Raw genomic sequence first — 19,058 nt, forward strand, 5'->3', positions numbered from 1 at the left:
ACGCGGCTCTTTGGCCCCTTGAGTGTGGCTCTTCCACAAAACACCAAAGCCTGGGCGAGTCTTTAAAGTGGCATTAGAAGAAGTTTAAGTTTAAAAAATTTGGCTCTCAAAAGAAATTTCAATCGTTGTGCTGTTGATATTTGGCTCTGTTGACTAATGAGTTTGCCGACCACTGGCCTATGACCATCGGAAAACACAGTAGCAAAATTACAGTTATGAAGTAACAACGAAAATAATTTTATGGTTGGGGTCACCACAACATGAGGAACTGTATTAAAGGGTTGAGGCATTTGGAAGGGTGAGAGCCACTGCTTTAGACAGTCCCGATGGTTGGGCTGGGTCTGGTGTCTGGGCCTGTGCCATAAGAAGAGCTGCCAGGTGACTATGGCCTTCAGTCCATATTGCAGAGGGCGAATGTGTGGGACAGACCTGCCTGGAGCAGAACCACCACGGCCTGTCCACGGACCGGTGAGCAAGAAACACATGTTTATTGCCACGCCCACTGAGAGCTGAGATCGGAAGGGTGCTGCTACTGTAAACGTTGATTGTCTACTCAGGCAACCAAATATCAAAATGCTTCCCTTGGTGAAACCTTCACCACTTGCCCATGTAGCTAAAGCTCAAACTCCCTCCTGTGCCCCATTCTTCATCAAATGGTGGATTCTGATTCAAAGTAAATGGAGGGAGGGTGTTAAGCAAAATCAGAATAGAAAAGAGTTACACCATGCACTTGCAAGTTATAGAGATGTGTTCATTTTATTGTCAACCCTCTGGGGAAGTTTTCCTGGGCTGGGAGTTAGGAGATGTTTGATCAAAGACTGAAGAACATAACATGTTCTCAGTTCATTGTCACAGTGACTCTGTACTGGCATTCAGTAGGCCGGCTAAGGCTGTAGCTGGGCTTCTTGGGGATTGGACCAACTGAGGTAAACCCTGCCCAGTATTGGCATCATGCCAGGTGATGATGCAGGGGCAAACCACAGATGTCTGGCTCCTGAGGCTCATTCTTGTACCTGCCTTGCTCCCAAGCTTCGCAGAAGAATGTGCATGTTGGACAGCACAGCCATGATGTCCAGCTCTCAGAACTGGCTCTCCTGGGCTAGATCCTCGCCTCTCCTCCCGTCCTGCTGCTCCTGAGCTTCCCCAGGAGCTTGACTGCTCCATGAATGGATGGCCATCCTCTGACAGTGTGGGAACGGGCAGTCGGACAGCACACAGAGATTCATCTTTGGAATTCTACACTCTGCACAGAGGTTTGTCAAACATTATGCGCCCAGACACGATGTCCTTCCAACACCCCCAAGAGGGAGGTCCTGTGTCTCTTGCTGTATTACAATCTGCTGGTGAGATTGCTTTGAGAACCCCAACTGGCTCCGACTTTAATTCTCAAGATGCTCTACAAGCACACCTGCAGGTTAGTCTCCTTCACCACCTGCCATACCCCAGCAGGCTCAGGGGTCCAGGTCCCACAGAATGGGCTCCAGTCAATAAAAGCTGAAAAATACAGAAAATCCAATTCCCCCTGAGATGGTTATCATTCAATATTTTTCTAAGAATCTCGAGGGAAAATCCTATATATAAGGGTCAACAGAACAATATTCTATGTGTTTAAAATAAAATAGGAGAACAAAATGGCAAACACATAGACAAATGGCAATTTTGAGTTTTAATGACAATTCTGTAGTATTTTATCTAGTTCTTATATTAACGTTTAAATGCATTGTTCTAGGAATTGTCTAGTAAAACGAGGAAAGAAAGAGAAAAATGAAGATAATCCTAAATTCACTATTCAGATTTTCATGATTTAGTCAACTGGTACTGATATGTGGTTAATTCACTTTGTTTCTTATAATGAATTTTTGGTATCTTTCGCCCAGGCTTATGTTATGAATTTGAAACATAAATACTATAAAAATTAAGCCCCCTAGGACCACAGCGGTGGTGATGGCAATGAGCGTGTGTCCTGGGAATTGCAGCGGTACTTCGTCGACGTAAATCTGCAACAGAAGAAGCAAAGTCTCTCAGCTTTCTGAGCCTAATCACTCAAAACACTGAACTTTATGGTTCCCACACAATGGAGACACTAGCAAGCATTTAGCAAAATTCCGCCCAGACTTATTCAGCAGCCACAATGTTAGATTTGGAACCAGTCTCTTGATAATTTGGTTACGCAGGAACTTGCACTCAATAGACAGGAAAGGAGAATTCTGATTGTCCTAGGCCTTTATCCTGTGTCTTTAGGGGCAGAGGTGGGCAGATAGAAGCACAGGTGGCGGGACAATGTCCTAAATTCGGTTCTGGAGGATGACGCCCAGTGCCGTGGGAACATGACCAGGACATGTTGAACGGTCCCACATGGTCAGGAAAGGCGCTTCCTGAGCAGAATCTCACCCAATAAGCGAGCTCCCGGAAGAGAAGGAGCAGAGGGGACATTCCAGGTAGAGGGAATAAGCATGTGCTCGCTCAAGCTATCCTCTCTTTAGAAAACCCTCCACTTGAGTGCTAAAATAGAGAAAAGTTTCTCTGTATTCCAAATGGTTTCTCTGCCTGAATGGGTAATTAGTGGACAAGTTCCTGGAGGAGAGATGGATACTGACAGGACCCACAGAAATGCCTTTTCCTCTGAGCCTCTGGATAAGACGGGTTCCATTCCTGTGACATGCAGAAGGGGGCGCATATGGGGACAAAGGTGCTTCAAACCCAGGTGCTTATGTTTTCTGGGTGAAGTAGGAAGCAAGAGCATCTTTTGAGGTAGAAAAAAAGTGGAGTTGAATGGAAATAGAACAGTGGGGAATATGGGAAGGTGCGAATGGATAAGAAAAAGGTTGGATTGGGGTAAAAGGCAAGTTAAAGGTACCACCGTCCTCCCAGTGACCCGAGGAGGTAGCTGTTTTCTCAGATCAGACCCCCTATGCCATCAATTCTCCCAGAATCCCTTTCAGACTCATCATTTTCAGCCCACTTCCAATATTGCTACCTCGAGCTTTATTGTCTCACTTTGTATAAAAAGCTACTCCTGGCCAAGCTGTCAGCCCATATGGGCGCAACACATTGTCAGAGTAATCTTAACTACCAGCCTCTCTACAAAACACTTAAAAAAAAAAAAAAGTGAGGTTGCTTTATGCAACTAAAAGAATCTTGAACATATAGAACTAGTAGCAGACGTAGGTGTTATAATCAACACAATTTGAAAGGTAGATCTGGCCCAGTGGTGTGGAGAGCAGTGAGAAACCTCTTTCCAATATGGAAAGATAATATCGTCATCAGAATGGATTCACTGGTTTAACCATCTCCTATTGTACTTTAGAGCTCAGATTATGTACCCAATGGTACTGGAATTGTTGGAGATTTGAGAGAAAAATGTTAGATTTTGAACGTGGTCTTCATTATGGCACTACAAGATAATAAAAAATCTCTCCTGGGGCTGGGTCATCAGAGGAGACCAGATATTTGGTTTTATGAAGAAAGATCTGGTCTGTAGCCAATGAGAAAGACAATCGTGTGCCACATGAAATTGCAAAGGCGACTTTTCTTTTCTGTGCCAAGGTTAGGGAACATCAGCGGAAACCTTGTAATTAAACGTCTTTTTCTCCATCGCTCTGTTCTGCTCCCTCAGTGTTCGCTAAGTTCCCTCGTAGTCCCTGTTCTTTGGTGGTGTTCCCTGAAACTGGGGCTGCCTTTGGAACAGAGAGGTGAGAAAAGGGAGAGGAAAATCATGGGATTCCCTCTGATGAGCTTCATAGATCAAGCGCCTCTTTCCTACTTTCTCTCGCCAGAAGGATTTTCTCTCAGGATCTTGGGCCTCTGCACTGCCGCCATGGCCTCTCAGCACCGCAGGTCTGAGATCCCTCGCTGGGGTGAGGCTTAGGGGAGGGCCAGGACAGCGAAAGAAAAGGAGGTGGGGGCGGGGCGGGTTGATCTTGTTATTGATAATGTTGCATCAGTATTTGTCAATGAATGAGTAATCAATCAATGTAATCAGATCCTCATCCCTTCCCATTCCCCACTGGCAGCAGATGTCAATGTATGAGTCAGCAAAAGCGAGTCATTGCACATCATAGGGGGATGTGGGAAGGCTGATTTGGGTTCCACATCCTTTAGACCTTGATAGCTTTTGGAAGATCTAAAACCTTACTCTTACAATGCTCCTACCCAAAGGCAGGGTAGCACTGAAAACTGTGATTTTTACAGACACATGTGACTATGGGAAGGGGAGGGTGAGAGGAAGAGCATTAAAAGTCAGGAAACCTAGATGAATATGGCAGGTGGAGAGGGAACAAAAATAAATACAGATGCTTATTAAAATTTCCCCAGCACCGATGGGTCCTGCCACCTGTCACTCGCCCTAACAACATCATCCCTGACAATGTCACCTTCGTTCTACAGGTCCCCTGTCTCCAAGCCTTGTCCGTCACACAGATTCTGCCATTTTTGCTGTCGAAGGAACCGCTGAGCTAAAGCCAGCCCCAGATTCTGCCATTTTTAACCTCCAGTGTGTTTTGGACAGATGCCTGTGGTGTTATTTCCTCAGCCACCACTCCATTTGACACCTGTGTATTTACTGTACCTGAAATTCTTCAACAAAGTTACAAAAGGTGACTCCTGGAACAACGGACACTCTGAAGTGAAAAAGCTCGGAGCCCTGTGGAATAAGCATACCGGACCATTATTAGCATCGACATGTATGTTCCTTTAAGTAAAAGTATACACTGGGGCCCCTTTCCCCATAGACGTTATGTTAAAAATTCCAGTCCCCTGAAGGCTCTGAGCATATACTGTGTTTGTAAAATAAAAACGGAGGGAGAAGGACAAGAGTTTGAAACAGAGGGATCAGATCGCTGCTACTGTACTTTTAGAGTGATGAAACAGAAATGTGAAACCCAACATGGCCTTGATGCGTACATTGAGCTAATCCTCACATTCATGGTTTCAATAGGTCCCCTAACTTTTATTGGCTTTCTCAACAGTTACTTAGATCACACCAACTTCATGTGTCTGAATGGGCAGCTGGAACCAGAGCCCATTTCCCCCTAGCTTCTGATATACCCATTTGCTCCACCTTGATAGATAATGATTTGGTCTTGTCTATCAGCTCAAAAAATGTTAAGTTAATGCTAAGTTTAACTTACATATATCTTTAGAATTAATAACATAGAAGGAAATGTAGGAAAAATAAACACTCTTCATATACTTTAAGTTTAGGCATATACATTTAAAGAATTGTAAATTTTTATTTATTGATTTTTAAAAATTTTATTTTTTAGAGAGAGAGGAAGGGAGAGGGAGGAAGGGAGGATGGAGGTGAGAGAGAGAGAGAAAGATTGATTTGTTGTCCCACTTCTTTATGCATTCACTGGTTGATTTTATATATATAAAATCAATTTATATATATATATAAAATAAAATATATTATATATATTGATTTCAGAGAGGAAGGGAGAGGAAGAGAGAGATAAAAACATCAATGATGAGAGAGAATCATTGATCGGCTATCTCCTGCACGCCCCCTATTGGGGATTGAGCCTGAAACCTGGGTATGTGCCCTGACCAAGAATCAAACTGTGACCTCCTAATTCAGTGGTTGGCAAACTGGGGCTCACGAGCTATATGCGGCTCTTTGGCCCCTTGGGTTTTTAGCAAAGGCCAGCTTAGGAGTACCCTCATTAAGTTAATAACAATGTACCTACCTATATAGTTTAAGTTTTAAAAATTTGGCTCTCAAAAGAAATTTCAATCATTGTACTGTTGATATTTGGCTCTGTTGACTAATGAGTTTGCCGACCACTGTCCTAGTTCATAGGTCGACACTCAACCACTGAGCTACACCAGCCAGCCAGTTTATTTTCGTATGTGCACTAACCAGGGATTGAATCCATAACCTTGGAGTATTGGGATGACACTCTAAGCAACTGAGCTACCCAACCAGGGCTAGACATATACATTTTATTTACACTCAAAACAAGAGAAACAAAAATGCTGCCAACTTACCATTATGCTTAAGTTGAGGCCTGAAGGATTATATACTGGAACACGAAGCATAGATTGTAAGTAATTTTGCAGCCTCTCTACATTTTCTGTTACAATGTCTTCTAAAAGTACAAAAAAGTGTATTTTAGGCACACGTATGCTATTTTCTCATTTTGTATAAAATTGGTTACATACATTGAGGTACAACAAAAGATTCCACTCCATGACATGACTAAGCTATCCTATATTTTTAGTTGTACTTGACTTTGTGGAGTATACATTTACGGGAGAGTAGGCCTCACATCTTGCATTACATCTTTTCAGCGGCATTATTGAAACAGACAAGACCTCCAATCACCTAAATTCAGGCTCATGACCAGTCCTACTCTACACATACTTTGTGTCTTTGGCAATGGGATAACTTCAGGGCCACCTTAGTGGATGGTAAGTGATTTAAAATAAGGTGGCTGGAAAGTTTTACAATTAGATATTTGAAACCTTTCCCCACAAAGTTAGCAGTTATTCCCGCCTTTCTTATAGTTCTTTCTAAACCCAGATGTATAGTAATGGAGTTAGAAATTGCAGGATCTAAAGAGAAAAAAAAAAAGCTATGATTGTAGCATTTTCCAATTGCAATGGTGCAAATACTCTCACCATAGCTAATTTCAAGCTACCAATGTTTTAACAACCAGTATTAAAAATGCTCAAAAGTTGGTAACAGCAGGTTCTGGCATGCCACAGAAAATGGGATGTTAGTTAAAGCAAAATATTTAGTTTTCTTTATTAATTTTTCATTTCAAAAATGCATATGTAGGGTAGAGTAAGACTCACTGAATATCAAAAGTCTGGATATTTGGTGACTGATCAAAATTTTGTTTTGATCAGTCACCAAACATGCAATAAAACAATCACAAAACATGCAATAAAAGCTTACATATTTGAGATAAAATTGAATTGTGGAAAATGTTATTCTTATTTAAAAATATTTCTGTGTCTTTCCAATTATTTTACCATAAAATATTTAAGAAATTTTCTTATATGATTAGAAGATAAATCCAATAGATTATCTGGCAAAACCTTTTGTAGTCTCCTGTGAAAGGGGACACTTAGGCCAACAAGTAGCAGAAATCCAATCAATCATTTTTGCTACATATCTACAGAAGAGAGTTCAAATATTCCACATTTAAATTCTTCAAAAATGCTTTTATGCCAAAGAGCCCAGGTCACTGGAAGCGATGATGAAATAAGTGGAAGACAGTAGGAGTAGAATGAATAGCAATGTGTGAACCAATTCAAATTCATTATTTATATATATATATATATATATATATATATATATATATATATATATATATATATAATTGATTTTCCACAGAAAGGAAGGGAGGGAATAGAGAGCTAGAAATGTCGATGAGAGAGAAACATCGACCAGCTGCCTCCTGCACTGCACACCCCCTACCGGGATGTGCCTGCAACCAACGTATATGCCTTTGACCAGAATCGAACCTGGGACCTTTCAGTCCACAGATCGACGATCTATCCACTGAGCTAAACCGGTTTCGGCTACAATTCAAATTCTTTTCCAAAGATCTCCTGGCTGTCTTTTGTGAAATTCTTGTAACCACTTATCTAGTTAATAACAACACCACATATAAGATAAAATAGTTTTAGAAAAGAAGCAAATCCTACTGATTTCCCAGAGTTTCCTCCCATTCACTTCCACCACAGTAACCAGATATGGTGCTTCCACTGGGATATTTCCATAATCATTGTGAATTTCCAAAGAAATTGGATAATGCATAACGGGAAACTTAAAACGAGGAACCTAAAAGACAAATGCCAAGAATGAATGTAAATTTGGAAAATTCAATACTAATTTGATTTCCTGGTAAAGAAAGCATAGCTACATCCTCAAGAGTTAAGCTACTCTAAATGAAACGGGCTTCTTATATACAGCAAAGTCAATGTGAACTCCAAAAGTAATTTGCAAACATCGTGCTAACAAAATTCATAACTTTCTCTGGGCCTTTTTCACAGGACTTGACTATGAGGATATACAAACTTTTTTGACTAACATAGATCCCATAAGCCACTGCATGGCCTGAATACTGTCTGGCTCCCTCAGACCTCTCTCCCTGTCAGTCAAATACCATGCACACAGGGCAGAGATGGGGAAGGGCTCAGTAACTGTACTCAACATTATTAGTTATGAGGGAAGGCAACTCAGAACCACCAGGAGACACCGTTTCATACTTATTAGGGTAGCTATCACCATTTGTTACTGGTAAGCAGCTTACAAAGCAAGGGGACAAAATTCAGAAAGACTTACTATTATTGGACCTTTCCTCCTTTCTTGGGGATTTCATTTATTCAGGCTCTGGAGTCAGAGTTCAAATCTAACTCCATCACATACGAACCACGTGACCTTTGGCAAATTACCTGGCTTTGCTGTTCTTCAAATGAAATCATGGTGACAGCTCAGAGCAGTGTTTAATAAATAGTAAATGCTTGAGAAATATTATTATAATTCAGGAAAGGGGAATTGTAGAGGTATGAAACAACAACCCTCATAATTTATTGCCTTTAACCCTATGCCAATTATTGAGATAAATCACTTAATATTATCCTATATATCTTATTACATATAAAGATAAATCACTTAGGATTGTAGTATATATAGTCTTACAAGATATTTGAGATATATCTACTTGAAAGCACTACCAAGTGCACACTGAACTTGGCTAATGCAAACATCAACATGAACTTGAATGCTTTGAGACTAACAGAAGGAAATATTTGAGACAACCCATCTTCTTCACCAACATCTTATACTGTCAATAGAGGTCTGGTGCATGAAATTTGTGCACTTGAAGGAGTCTCTCAGCCCGGCCTGAGCCCTCTTGCAGTCCAGGAGCCCTTGAGGGATATCCAACTGATGGCTTAGGCCCAGTCTGAAGCTGTCTTTAGACTTCCTTAGCACTGTCGTGGAGGTGGGAGAGGCTCCCACCACTGCTGCTGTGCTCGCCAGCTGTGAGCCCAGTTTCTGGCTGAGTGGTGCTCCTCCTGTGGGAGCACACTGACTACCAGGGGGCAGCTCCTGCGTTGAGCGACTGCCCTCTGGTGGTCAGTGTGTATCATAACAACCAGTGGTTCTGCTGTTTGGTTGATTTGCATATTAGCCTTTTATTATAGAGGATGTATTTTGTTACCACTACCAGACTGAACTTCTTGACAATAAGGGTTTCAACTTCTATTATCCAAGACCTGATATACTAAATATTTTTGAATGAATCAATGTTCGCCATAATGCAGTGGATGGGGTGTTTGATAGGTTACAAATTGTTTTCATGTAGATATGAATGGGTATGTCTATAAGAACCTGTGAAATGGACAGGGCAGTGCCAGTATTGTTCTATTTTACAGGTGATGTTAATTAACTTGTGTGAGGACAATTAAATCCAGATCTTTTTATCTCTGTATCACATTTAGATCTATATCATAAGATGACATTATTTCTATGTCATAGTTTTCATATGTAACCAAAACGCACATTTCAAAAAATCTAAGTAATATGACAGCATTCTGTTTTCAGGTAATTAAAAATTACCTTACCTTTTCTCTGCAATCTGAGAAAGTAACAGAGTATGAAAACTTCTGGTAAGTTGTGCAATTACACTGCTCCCGAGTAGATTTATTAGCACACTGTTTGAATTTACCAGATTTCTGCAAATAAATTAAATAAAGATTGACTTTTTATTTTTCCCCCTGTGGCAGGATTTCTACAAACGGAGTAAATCTTCAATAAATATTTGTCCCTTGAATAAATAAAGTCCCTGAGAAAGAGGGAAAAGTCTAATAGTAATAAGTCTTTCTGAATGTTGTCTCCCAGCTTTGTAATTATTTTATTTTTTTATTGATTATGGTATCACATAATTGTCCTCATCCCCCCATTCCCACCCCAAAACCCTCCCTACACATGCCCCCACCCCCCTGTTGTCCGTGACCACTGGTTAGGCTTATATGCATGCATGCAAGTCCTTTGGTTGATCTCTCTCTCTTTCCCCCACCCTCCCCTGCCTACCCTCTGAGGTTTGATGGTCTGATCAATGCTTCCCTGTCTCCGGGTCTATTTTTGTTCATCAGTTTATGATGCTCATTATTTCCCCTAGATGTGTGAGATCATGTGCTACAAGAAATACACTTGTAAGAACCGAGAATGAGACCAGCTTTGTAATTTGATTCCAAGTATCACTCAGCTGCTTGCCAGTAATAAATTGTGATCACTTTCCTAATGGGTGTGAAACAGTATCTCATGGTAGTTTTTATTCAACTTTCAACTAATACTGTTGAGTAAAGTCACTGAGCCCTTCCCCAACTCTTTGTGGTGTTGCCTCACCCTGGAATGCTCTCTGTCTGCCCTTTATCCTCTGCACTCCTCCTCATCTTTTCCTCGCATCTTCAGCCTGGCTCCCTTAGACTAGGTGAGGCATCCTTGACCCACAGTGGTATCGTGTGTTTTGTGTGTCTCTGCTACATGTCTATCTTAAACTTTAGGGTAAAGATCAACTGGGAGATTTTATTTAAAAAAAAAATTCAGATTTCAGGACTACAGCCCAGGGTTTCTGAATCAGTAGCTATGTGGTGAGAATGAGAAAGCTGTGTTTTTAGAAACATTCCCAAGTGATCCTGGTTCCAGTTCTGCAGGGCCATGCTATTCACAAACACTACACTGGATCATGCTATTCAGTTTGTGTAACTTTTTCTTTAACGCCTGCTCTCCCCCATTACAGTGTAGATCCATAAAGGTATCATGCTTATCATGTTCATTGCTGTGTCCTCAGAGCATGTCTGCACAGCACCTGAGAACACTGGAAATGCTGAAATTAGCATTTGTTGAATTTAAAAAGATGCATAAAAAACTCTCATCGACTTAGGTGTACATTAAATACATTTCTTATTCAAATCTCCCCTGCCAAAACCTGAAAAACCCCTAAAGATTCCCATGTAACTCTAGTAAGATCATCTTTCAATAGAGGAGGCTTGACTCCAGTGACACAAGGTTTACTAGAATCAATGTGAGAAACTGGAAGTGAAGAACTTGATATTATAGTTGCTCATTCTCTGGAGTAGAGACTATCTTGAAATCTAAGATTCAGTAAGAAGTCAACCTCCTCGCCGGGACCGGTTTGGCTCAGTGGATAGAGCGTCGGCCTGCGGACTGAAAGGTCCCGGGTTCGATTCTGGGCAAGGGCATGTACCTTGGTTGCGGGCACATCCCCAGTAGGGGGTGTGCAAGAGGCAGCTGATTGATGATTCTCTCTCATCGATGTTTCTAACTCTCTGTCTCTCTCTTCCTCTCTGTGAAAAATCAATAAAATATATTTAAAAAAAAAAAAGTCAACCTCCTCATGATGTGCGTGTAACAGTATGAATGTAAATGTGTATTATTAGTTTGTTCAACAATTTGCAAGCATTTCCCATGCTGGGCACTGTTCTTGGTACTAAAGATAAGGAAGATAACAAAATAGGAGTCTTTACCCCTGACCCCTCTCTTGGCTCCCACTAGGATTTCAAATGGGATCAATGGGATGAAAGCATCTTTTCTCAAGTGAAAAGAGCCCCAGGCCCATCTCGCATCTCCAGCACAGGGAAAAGCATGGTGTCCGTAAGCAGAGGAGAGTGCTTGTCCCAACAGAGCCACATTTAAACTCTTGGAGAGGTTCTGCCTGGAAAACAGCCCAGCAGCACCCTGTCTCTCCAGAGTGTGGAGAGAACTAGGTAGAGAATAGAGGAAAAGTACATTATAGGGTAGCTTCTTGAGGAAATTTTATAGATGCCGGTGGAATCTCTCTCTAGAAAAATGCACCTACTTGCCTATTTATGTGTACAGACATTCATATTCATTTATGAACTCTTTCTCTCTCTCTCTCTCTCTCTCTCTCTCTCTCTCTCTCTCTCTCTCTCTCTCTTTCACACACACACACACACACACACACACACACACACACATGACATAAAATGGCTTCTTTTGTTAAAAGCCCATTGTCCTCCCATCTCACAGAGTAAAAGGCAGGTTCCTTCAATGATTTAGAAAGTCCTCCGTGACTTGGCCTTGGCATTATATATGACCCAATTTCTTCAAGGTCGATCTGCTCTCGCCACACTGGCCTCCTCATCCTGGAATGCTCTTTGTTCTCCAAGTATGTCAGGCATATTTCCAACTCTGGGCATTTGCTGTTTCAAACAATTCGTCTGTCTGGAACAATGTTCTTCGGCTAGATATGACACGGCATACTCTGTCACTGTTCTTAGGTTTTTGCTTAAATGTTACTGTCATGTGAAGCCCTCCTTAACCACTCTATTTAGAGTTGTAATTCCCAGCCCCACTATTACCCATCCCCACCCCTCTGCCTTATTTTTCCTCTTTGTACTTATTATAATTTTTCATATTTTATTTACTATATTCCATAAAAAAGTAAACTACATAAGGCAGGGTTGTTGTTGTTGTTGTTGTGTGTGTGTGTGTGTGTGTGTGTGTTAAAAAAATCTATTTTGTTCTCTGACCTCTTTAGAGTCCTTGATTCTAAAACCATATCCAGAAGTAGCAGTAAAACGAGAGGAACTAAAGTAGTAGTAGGAGAAACGGGTAGCCATAGTAATAGTATTAATCATAATCATTACCATCATTATCACCACTATCATCACCACTAGCACCATTAATCAGCACCTTCATCACCATCACCACCACCATTACCATCATCATCATCACTATCACCACCACCATCAACACCACTATCATCATCAGCAGCAGCATCATCACTACCATCATCATCATTATCATCACCATCAAGAGCAGATGGAGCATTGTACTAAATGCACCTTTTCATTTAATCCCTGTAGCTATGTACAACTGTAATTTTACTCAATGATTTTTTTAATTCAAATAAATACTAGTCTACTTAGAAAAAGAGTAATATGCAAATCAACCACCACTCTGCTATACCCACAAGCCACGCCCACCAGCCAATCAGAGTGAGTATGCAAATTAACCCCAACCAAGATGGCTACAGCCACAGAAAGCAGTTGAGAGGCTTGGGTTTCCACAGCAATAGAGGAAGCCTAGCTTTCCACACACCCTGGCCGGCCTAGGCCTTCACTCAAGGATACGAAGTTTTGATTATAGAAGATAAATCCCAAGAAAAATGGTGGCAGCCATTATAGAAGGTAAACAAATCCATACAGAAATGGCTGCAGCCATGGAGCAAGCAGGAGTCTTGGCTTTGCTCCAGGCTACAAAGTTTCAATTGTAGAAGGTAAATAAATTTCAGATACCAGGGCCTTTTCTTGGGTCCCCACCCATGCACTAGGCCTCTATCCTATCTAGTAAAAGAGTAATATGCAGATTGACCATCACTCCAACACACAAGATGGCTGCCCCCATGTGGTCAAAGATCCTGCCCCTATGTGGACACAAGATGGCCACCACAAGATGGCCAGCAGAGGAGGGCAGTAGGGAGGCACTAGGCCTGCAAGGGAGGGCAGTTGAGAGGGACCAGGTCTGCAAGGGAGGGCAGTTGGAGGCCATCAACCCTGCAGGGGAGGGCAATTAGGGGTGACCAGGCCGGTAGAGGAAGGAAGTTGGGGCAAAAAGGCTGGCAGAGGAGCAGTTAGACATCAATCAGGCTGGCATGGGAGTAGTTAGGAGGTGATCAGGCTGGCAGGCAGAAGCAGTTAGGGGCAATCAGGAAGGCGAGCAGTTGGGAGCCAGCAGTCCTGGATTGTGAGAGGGATGTCCAACTGCCACTGGGATCAGATATAAACAGGCAGTTGAACATCCCTCAAGTGGTCTCAGATTGGAGAGGGTGCAGGCTGGGCTGAGGGACACCTCCCACCCTGGGCACGAGTTTTGCACTGGGCCTCTAGCTTAGTTATAAAAAAATTACTTACCTTTGACTTGTGAAATAGATTTCTTGGTATGGGTTTGCTAGGATCTACATTATAAAAATTATCTGCAAGTGGAATGGCAACTCCCATATTAGATGGAGGCCTGTAGTTTATCTGCAGGTGATTATTAAACAAAAAGAAAATATAGAACTCATTATTTACTATGTCCTCAACTTACATATCTTAACTTTCCAGAAAAGCATTCAAAGCAAATATTTTGCTTTTAGTTCCAGGTATTAAAGTAAATTTCTGTTTATTCTCCACTCCCAATTCAGTATTTTCTGGAATTTCAACAACCCTAGTCCATGGCATTATAATGTGAATCTTGTAAATAAGTTAAAAACTTTTTAGTACCCTAAACAGTGGCCATTAAGTCAATGCAAAATAGTTTAAACATCTTATAAAAAGTCATAGTGACATATATAGTAAATAATTCTTCCAGTTTAGTTATTTGCTTTTTTTTTTTGTCACAAAAACTATAATTAGTAAGCTAGTTAGCAGAGTAATCATTTATATTTTAAAAAAGAGTCACAGATTCTGACAAGGTAAAAATTAAAATTGTCACTACATTGAAATGGGGCATATATATTACACACACACACACACACACACACACACACACACACACACTCAAGATGGGTCAAAATAAGGGCAAAAAACTTCACATTTTGCAAAATCCTAAGATTATGCCACTATTAATATACAGAAATGATGTTAATAATGATGAAACTAATGTAGCAAGAAAAATAATTATTTCTGAAAGTTTTTACATTTTAGAAATAAATAATAATCATATCCTTAAAATGACATGAGGACTGAGCAATAACTGGGATGTTGTGAGCACCTTAAGAAAAGAATGCTAAGACTGAATGGCTAGCCAATCACACAAAAGTAATACCTTACTGGTACTCTTAAAACAACCTGCTTAGGTTTTTCTAGTATATATATATATATATATATATATATATATATATATATAGATAGATATATTTTTTTTACCGGCAAAGTTTTGATCATATTAAAATCCTGACTGTCCAAGTAGCTTCCACTGATCCAGTTTTCCATTGGGATAACTATGCTAGGAATGTGGTGTAAAGACTTGAGATAACTACAGCTGCTTTTCAATGTAGGTATAAATGTTGTAACGAAGCAGTCAGTGGATGCTCCCCAGATAATAAGTGCCAGTGAAGTTGAACCCTGGAAATATCCAAAGAAATGAAGGTTATTTAAAGTAACTGTTACAGGATGCATGTGCCCACTCAAAGTTCATATGCTGATATCTTAACAGCTCACATCTCAGAACGTGACTGCATTTGGAGACAGGCCCCTGAGAGAGGTACCAGAGTTAAAATGAGGTGAATAGCATAGGTCCTAATTCCATGTGATGGGTGTCCTTATACCAAAAGGAGATTTGGACAGAGATACACACACGGAGAAGATGATGTGAAGACACAGGAAAAAGGCAACGAAAGGGGCCTTAGAAGAACCAGCCCTGCTGACACCTTGGACTTGGGCTTCTAGCCTCTAGAACCGAGAGAAAATAAATTTGTGTTGTGTAAGCCACTCAGTCTGTTGATTTTATTATGGTAGCCCTAGCAAAATAACATATTAACCAAAAGAAAAGTAATAGGAAAAGGAAACAAGACAAAACAGAAATAGAGTGATAAGTTTGACAAAAAGATCTGTGTCAGAATAAATCGTAACAGAAAACACATTGTTTTCCTGGAAGAAAAACATTCCAATCAAATTGGATATGGACAACTTTTGGAAATGAGCAAGCATCAGGAAGTCCTTTCTAAAGAAACAGCATAGTCACATCCAACTCACATTGATGGGGCTTCCCCCAGTCACTGAGGGGCACCTGGATATTTATTTGCTTTGATGATATGAATAAAATAATTCAGATTGGGACACATTTTGGAAAAAAACATTTATTCACTTAGCAAAAACTGTATTTCACACAGATCTGCTTTTAGTGGGAATTTATGCACAATAAGTATATTTGAACCTGGAACAATATTAAACATTCAATAAAATTTGATAAATTCTCTTTGAAATTTACAATATTTTTGGAATTTTAAGAATGTAGAAATACTAATAATGCCAGTGGTATAGTACACTTTGGTAGTAGTCGTTTTGCTTCTATTCCCACATTCTGTAGCCATTAAAATTGATCTATTTTTAATGAATTTTTGCCCCAACACGTTGAACCAGATGTAAGCATAATTATACCATTAAAGAAAATTTGGGGATGGCAGGGAAGCACAAGTTAAATAAGAGACAAGGAAGCAAACAGAAAAAGCCAGAATGTTGGGCATTCTATAATATGTCTGACCCAGTTTCTACAAATTCAGTGGCAGGGGAAGGAAATGGAATAGTATTTTTCAACTAAAAAGAGACTTAAGGGATAAACTAATTATATACTATGTGGATCTTGTTTGGATCTCAATTCAAACAAACCAACTATAAAACTTTTTGAGAAAATTGGGGAAATTTGATTATAGATTGAGTTTTATAGGACTTGTAAGTTGTAAGACAAAAATTCAGTTATAAAAGTTTTAGGGATGATAATGGCACTGAGGGATAATACACAGATTTTTAGAGATGTATATTGAAGCATAGTAGGAGAGAAATGACATGATGTTTGCTATTTGTTTACAAATGTCAGAATCTAAACAAAAAATTAGACAGGGATGATAAAACAAAACAAGCAAAATCTTAACTGATTTGCGTTTAAAAGATACATGGAAATTCTACTTTTATCTACATGTTAATGTTTTCATGATAAAAAAAAAGCTTTAGAATATGTAGAAAAGAATTTATTGACTCAAGGATTAAAATATAGTTAAGTGGTAGAAGCAAATTTTCTAAAGTGTATATATAATGCTCTCCCAATTTTAGGGAAAAATACTGTAGGCTCAAAGTGATTGAACATTTCCTGTTTTAGATACCCTACTTGAATCATCATGTTTAATTCTCAAAACAACATTATGAGGTAGGTATTATTGTTATCTTCTCCATTTTATAGATAAGGACACAACTCACAGCAAAGTAACCTTCTCAAGTTCACGTAGAAAGTACTAGAAATGAGATCTAATTCAGATAGTCTTTTCCAGAGCTCACTCTTTTAAAACCTAACCCTAACTCTTCTTTTCCTTAGCTTACATGCTAAATTTTCTATAATTAATGATTTCTCTGTAATTAAAGAAAATCTTACTTGATGCAAAACTGTGCTAGCTGCAGAAATTTCCATTAAGAATCTATCAGTATTGTCAAAAGAGCCTTTAGCTGTAATATCCAACAAATTTGGATTTCCAACAATTACTTTCAGTAGTGGTGCTTCAAGTGTACGAGCACCTATAGAAACAAAGCTAATGGTTAATATTAAATCATAAAAGTTTTAAACAATTTAATAATAATTGGCTACTACAAAATCTGTTATGAAGACTGCATAATGGCTGTGAATACAGTTAATATAGAGTTAATTTTAATAGTTATTGGAAAAATTTAACTCAGCAAATATTTTCTCCACATTTTTCACAAAATTATTGCTCTGCTCAACCCCTTAGTTGTCAGCCAGGTTCTGCATGTAAAGGTCGTTTGATTAGTACTGGTCACTCTGGATAACTTAATAGAGAAACTGAAGGGTAGAGATTGCCAAATCATATGGTAGTTCTATTTTTAATGCTTCCCATAGTGGCCCAACCATGTTACATTCCTACTTCTCTCCACATTCTCAGCAACGTTTGTGATCTTGTCTTTTAGATAACAGTCACTGTAACATCTGTGAGATGATATCTCATTGTGGTTTTGATTTGCATTTCTGTGATGGTTAGCAATGTTGAACACCTTTTCATGTTGTCTATTTGTGACTTCTTTGGGGAAATGTCTATATTCAGGCTCTTTGTACATTTAATTGAATTATTATTATTATTATTTTGTTATTCAATGATAAGAGTTCAGTATATTTTTAAGATATTAACTCCTTATCAGGTACATGGTTTGCAAATGTTTTTCTCATTCCATAGATTGCCTTTTCATTCTGTTGAATTTTTTTTTTTTTCTGTGCAGAAGCTTTTTAGTTTGATGTAGTCCCACTTATTTACTTTCACTTTTATTGCCTGTGCTTTGGGTGTCATTTTAAAAGAAATCATTAACAAGACCAATGTCAAAGAGCTTCTCTTCTTAGTTTTCTTCTAGGAATGTTATGCTTTCCAGATTTACATTTAGTCTTTAATCCATTTTAGTCCATTTTTGTGAGTGATGTACAGGTCCAGTGAAGCACGTGCAACACAATTTAATAAAGAGATTATTTCCCTCTTGTACATTCTTGGCTCCATTGTCAAAGAGTAGGTGAGTAGATACGCATGGGTTTATTTCTGGGCCCTCTATTCTATTCCATTGGTTGTCTGTTTTTAAGTAAGTATGTTTTCATTAACATAGCTTTGTAATAAAGTTAGAAATCAGAAAGTGTGATGCTTCCAGCTTTGTTCTTTCTCAAAATTGTGTTGGCCTCTTGGGGTCTTGAATGTGATTTACCAGGTTAACAGAATGAAGAATAAAAATTGTTGATCACATCAACAGATACAGAAAAGGCATTTGGCAAAATCCAACATTCATTCATGATAAAAAAAATCTCAACAAATTAGATATATAATGAATATACCTCAACACAATAAAGGCCATATATGGCAGACCCATAGATGACATCATATTCAAGCCCATAGCTAACATTATACTGTTATAAATAAGGTGAGCCCCCAAATTCAGGGGTCCTGGAAGAACACAAAGCATACTTGGGAGCCAGGAAGCAAGCAAATATCTTTACTCCTGTAGGAGAATACGCACACATGGTCTGGAAGCATGTGCACACTGAGTGGGGGGTCCGCTCAGCTTTTTGATCCTGTCTCACATGACCTGTCTGTCCCTTACTCTTTTTTTTTTTTTTTTTAAATATATTTTATTGATTTTTTTACAGAGAGGAAGAGAGAGGGATAGAGTTAGAAACATCAATGAGAGAGAGTCACCGATCAGCTGCCTCTTGCACACCCCCTACTAGGGATGTGCCCGCAACCAAGGTACATGCCCTTTGACTGGAATCAAACCTGGGACCTTTCAGTCCACAGGCAGACGCTCTATCCTCTGAG

The 19,058-nt window shown here is 39.6% G+C and overlaps 1 protein-coding gene across 1 annotated transcript in view; it reads right to left on the reverse strand.

Annotated features, from left to right (window-relative positions):
- Window positions 1-745: 745 nt before the first annotated feature.
- Window positions 746-19,058, reverse strand: part of CATSPERB (cation channel sperm associated auxiliary subunit beta) — a gene marked incomplete at its 5' end in the record, with an annotated part of 70,385 nt that continues 52,072 nt past the window's right edge. Inside the window, 8 exons of the mRNA XM_084866147.1 lie at window positions 746-1,997; window positions 4,568-4,642; window positions 5,989-6,089; window positions 7,657-7,792; window positions 9,580-9,690; window positions 13,915-14,025; window positions 14,911-15,108; window positions 17,129-17,268. Coding sequence (XP_084722273.1) covers window positions 1,830-1,997; window positions 4,568-4,642; window positions 5,989-6,089; window positions 7,657-7,792; window positions 9,580-9,690; window positions 13,915-14,025; window positions 14,911-15,108; window positions 17,129-17,268 — 1,040 coding nt within the window. The 3' untranslated portion in view covers window positions 746-1,829. The remainder of the gene's footprint in view (window positions 1,998-4,567; window positions 4,643-5,988; window positions 6,090-7,656; window positions 7,793-9,579; window positions 9,691-13,914; window positions 14,026-14,910; window positions 15,109-17,128; window positions 17,269-19,058) is intronic.

Source organism: Pipistrellus hanaki (genome assembly GCF_964339955.1).
Source record: "Pipistrellus hanaki genome assembly, chromosome: 1".
NCBI lineage: Eukaryota > Metazoa > Chordata > Mammalia > Chiroptera > Vespertilionidae > Pipistrellus > Pipistrellus hanaki.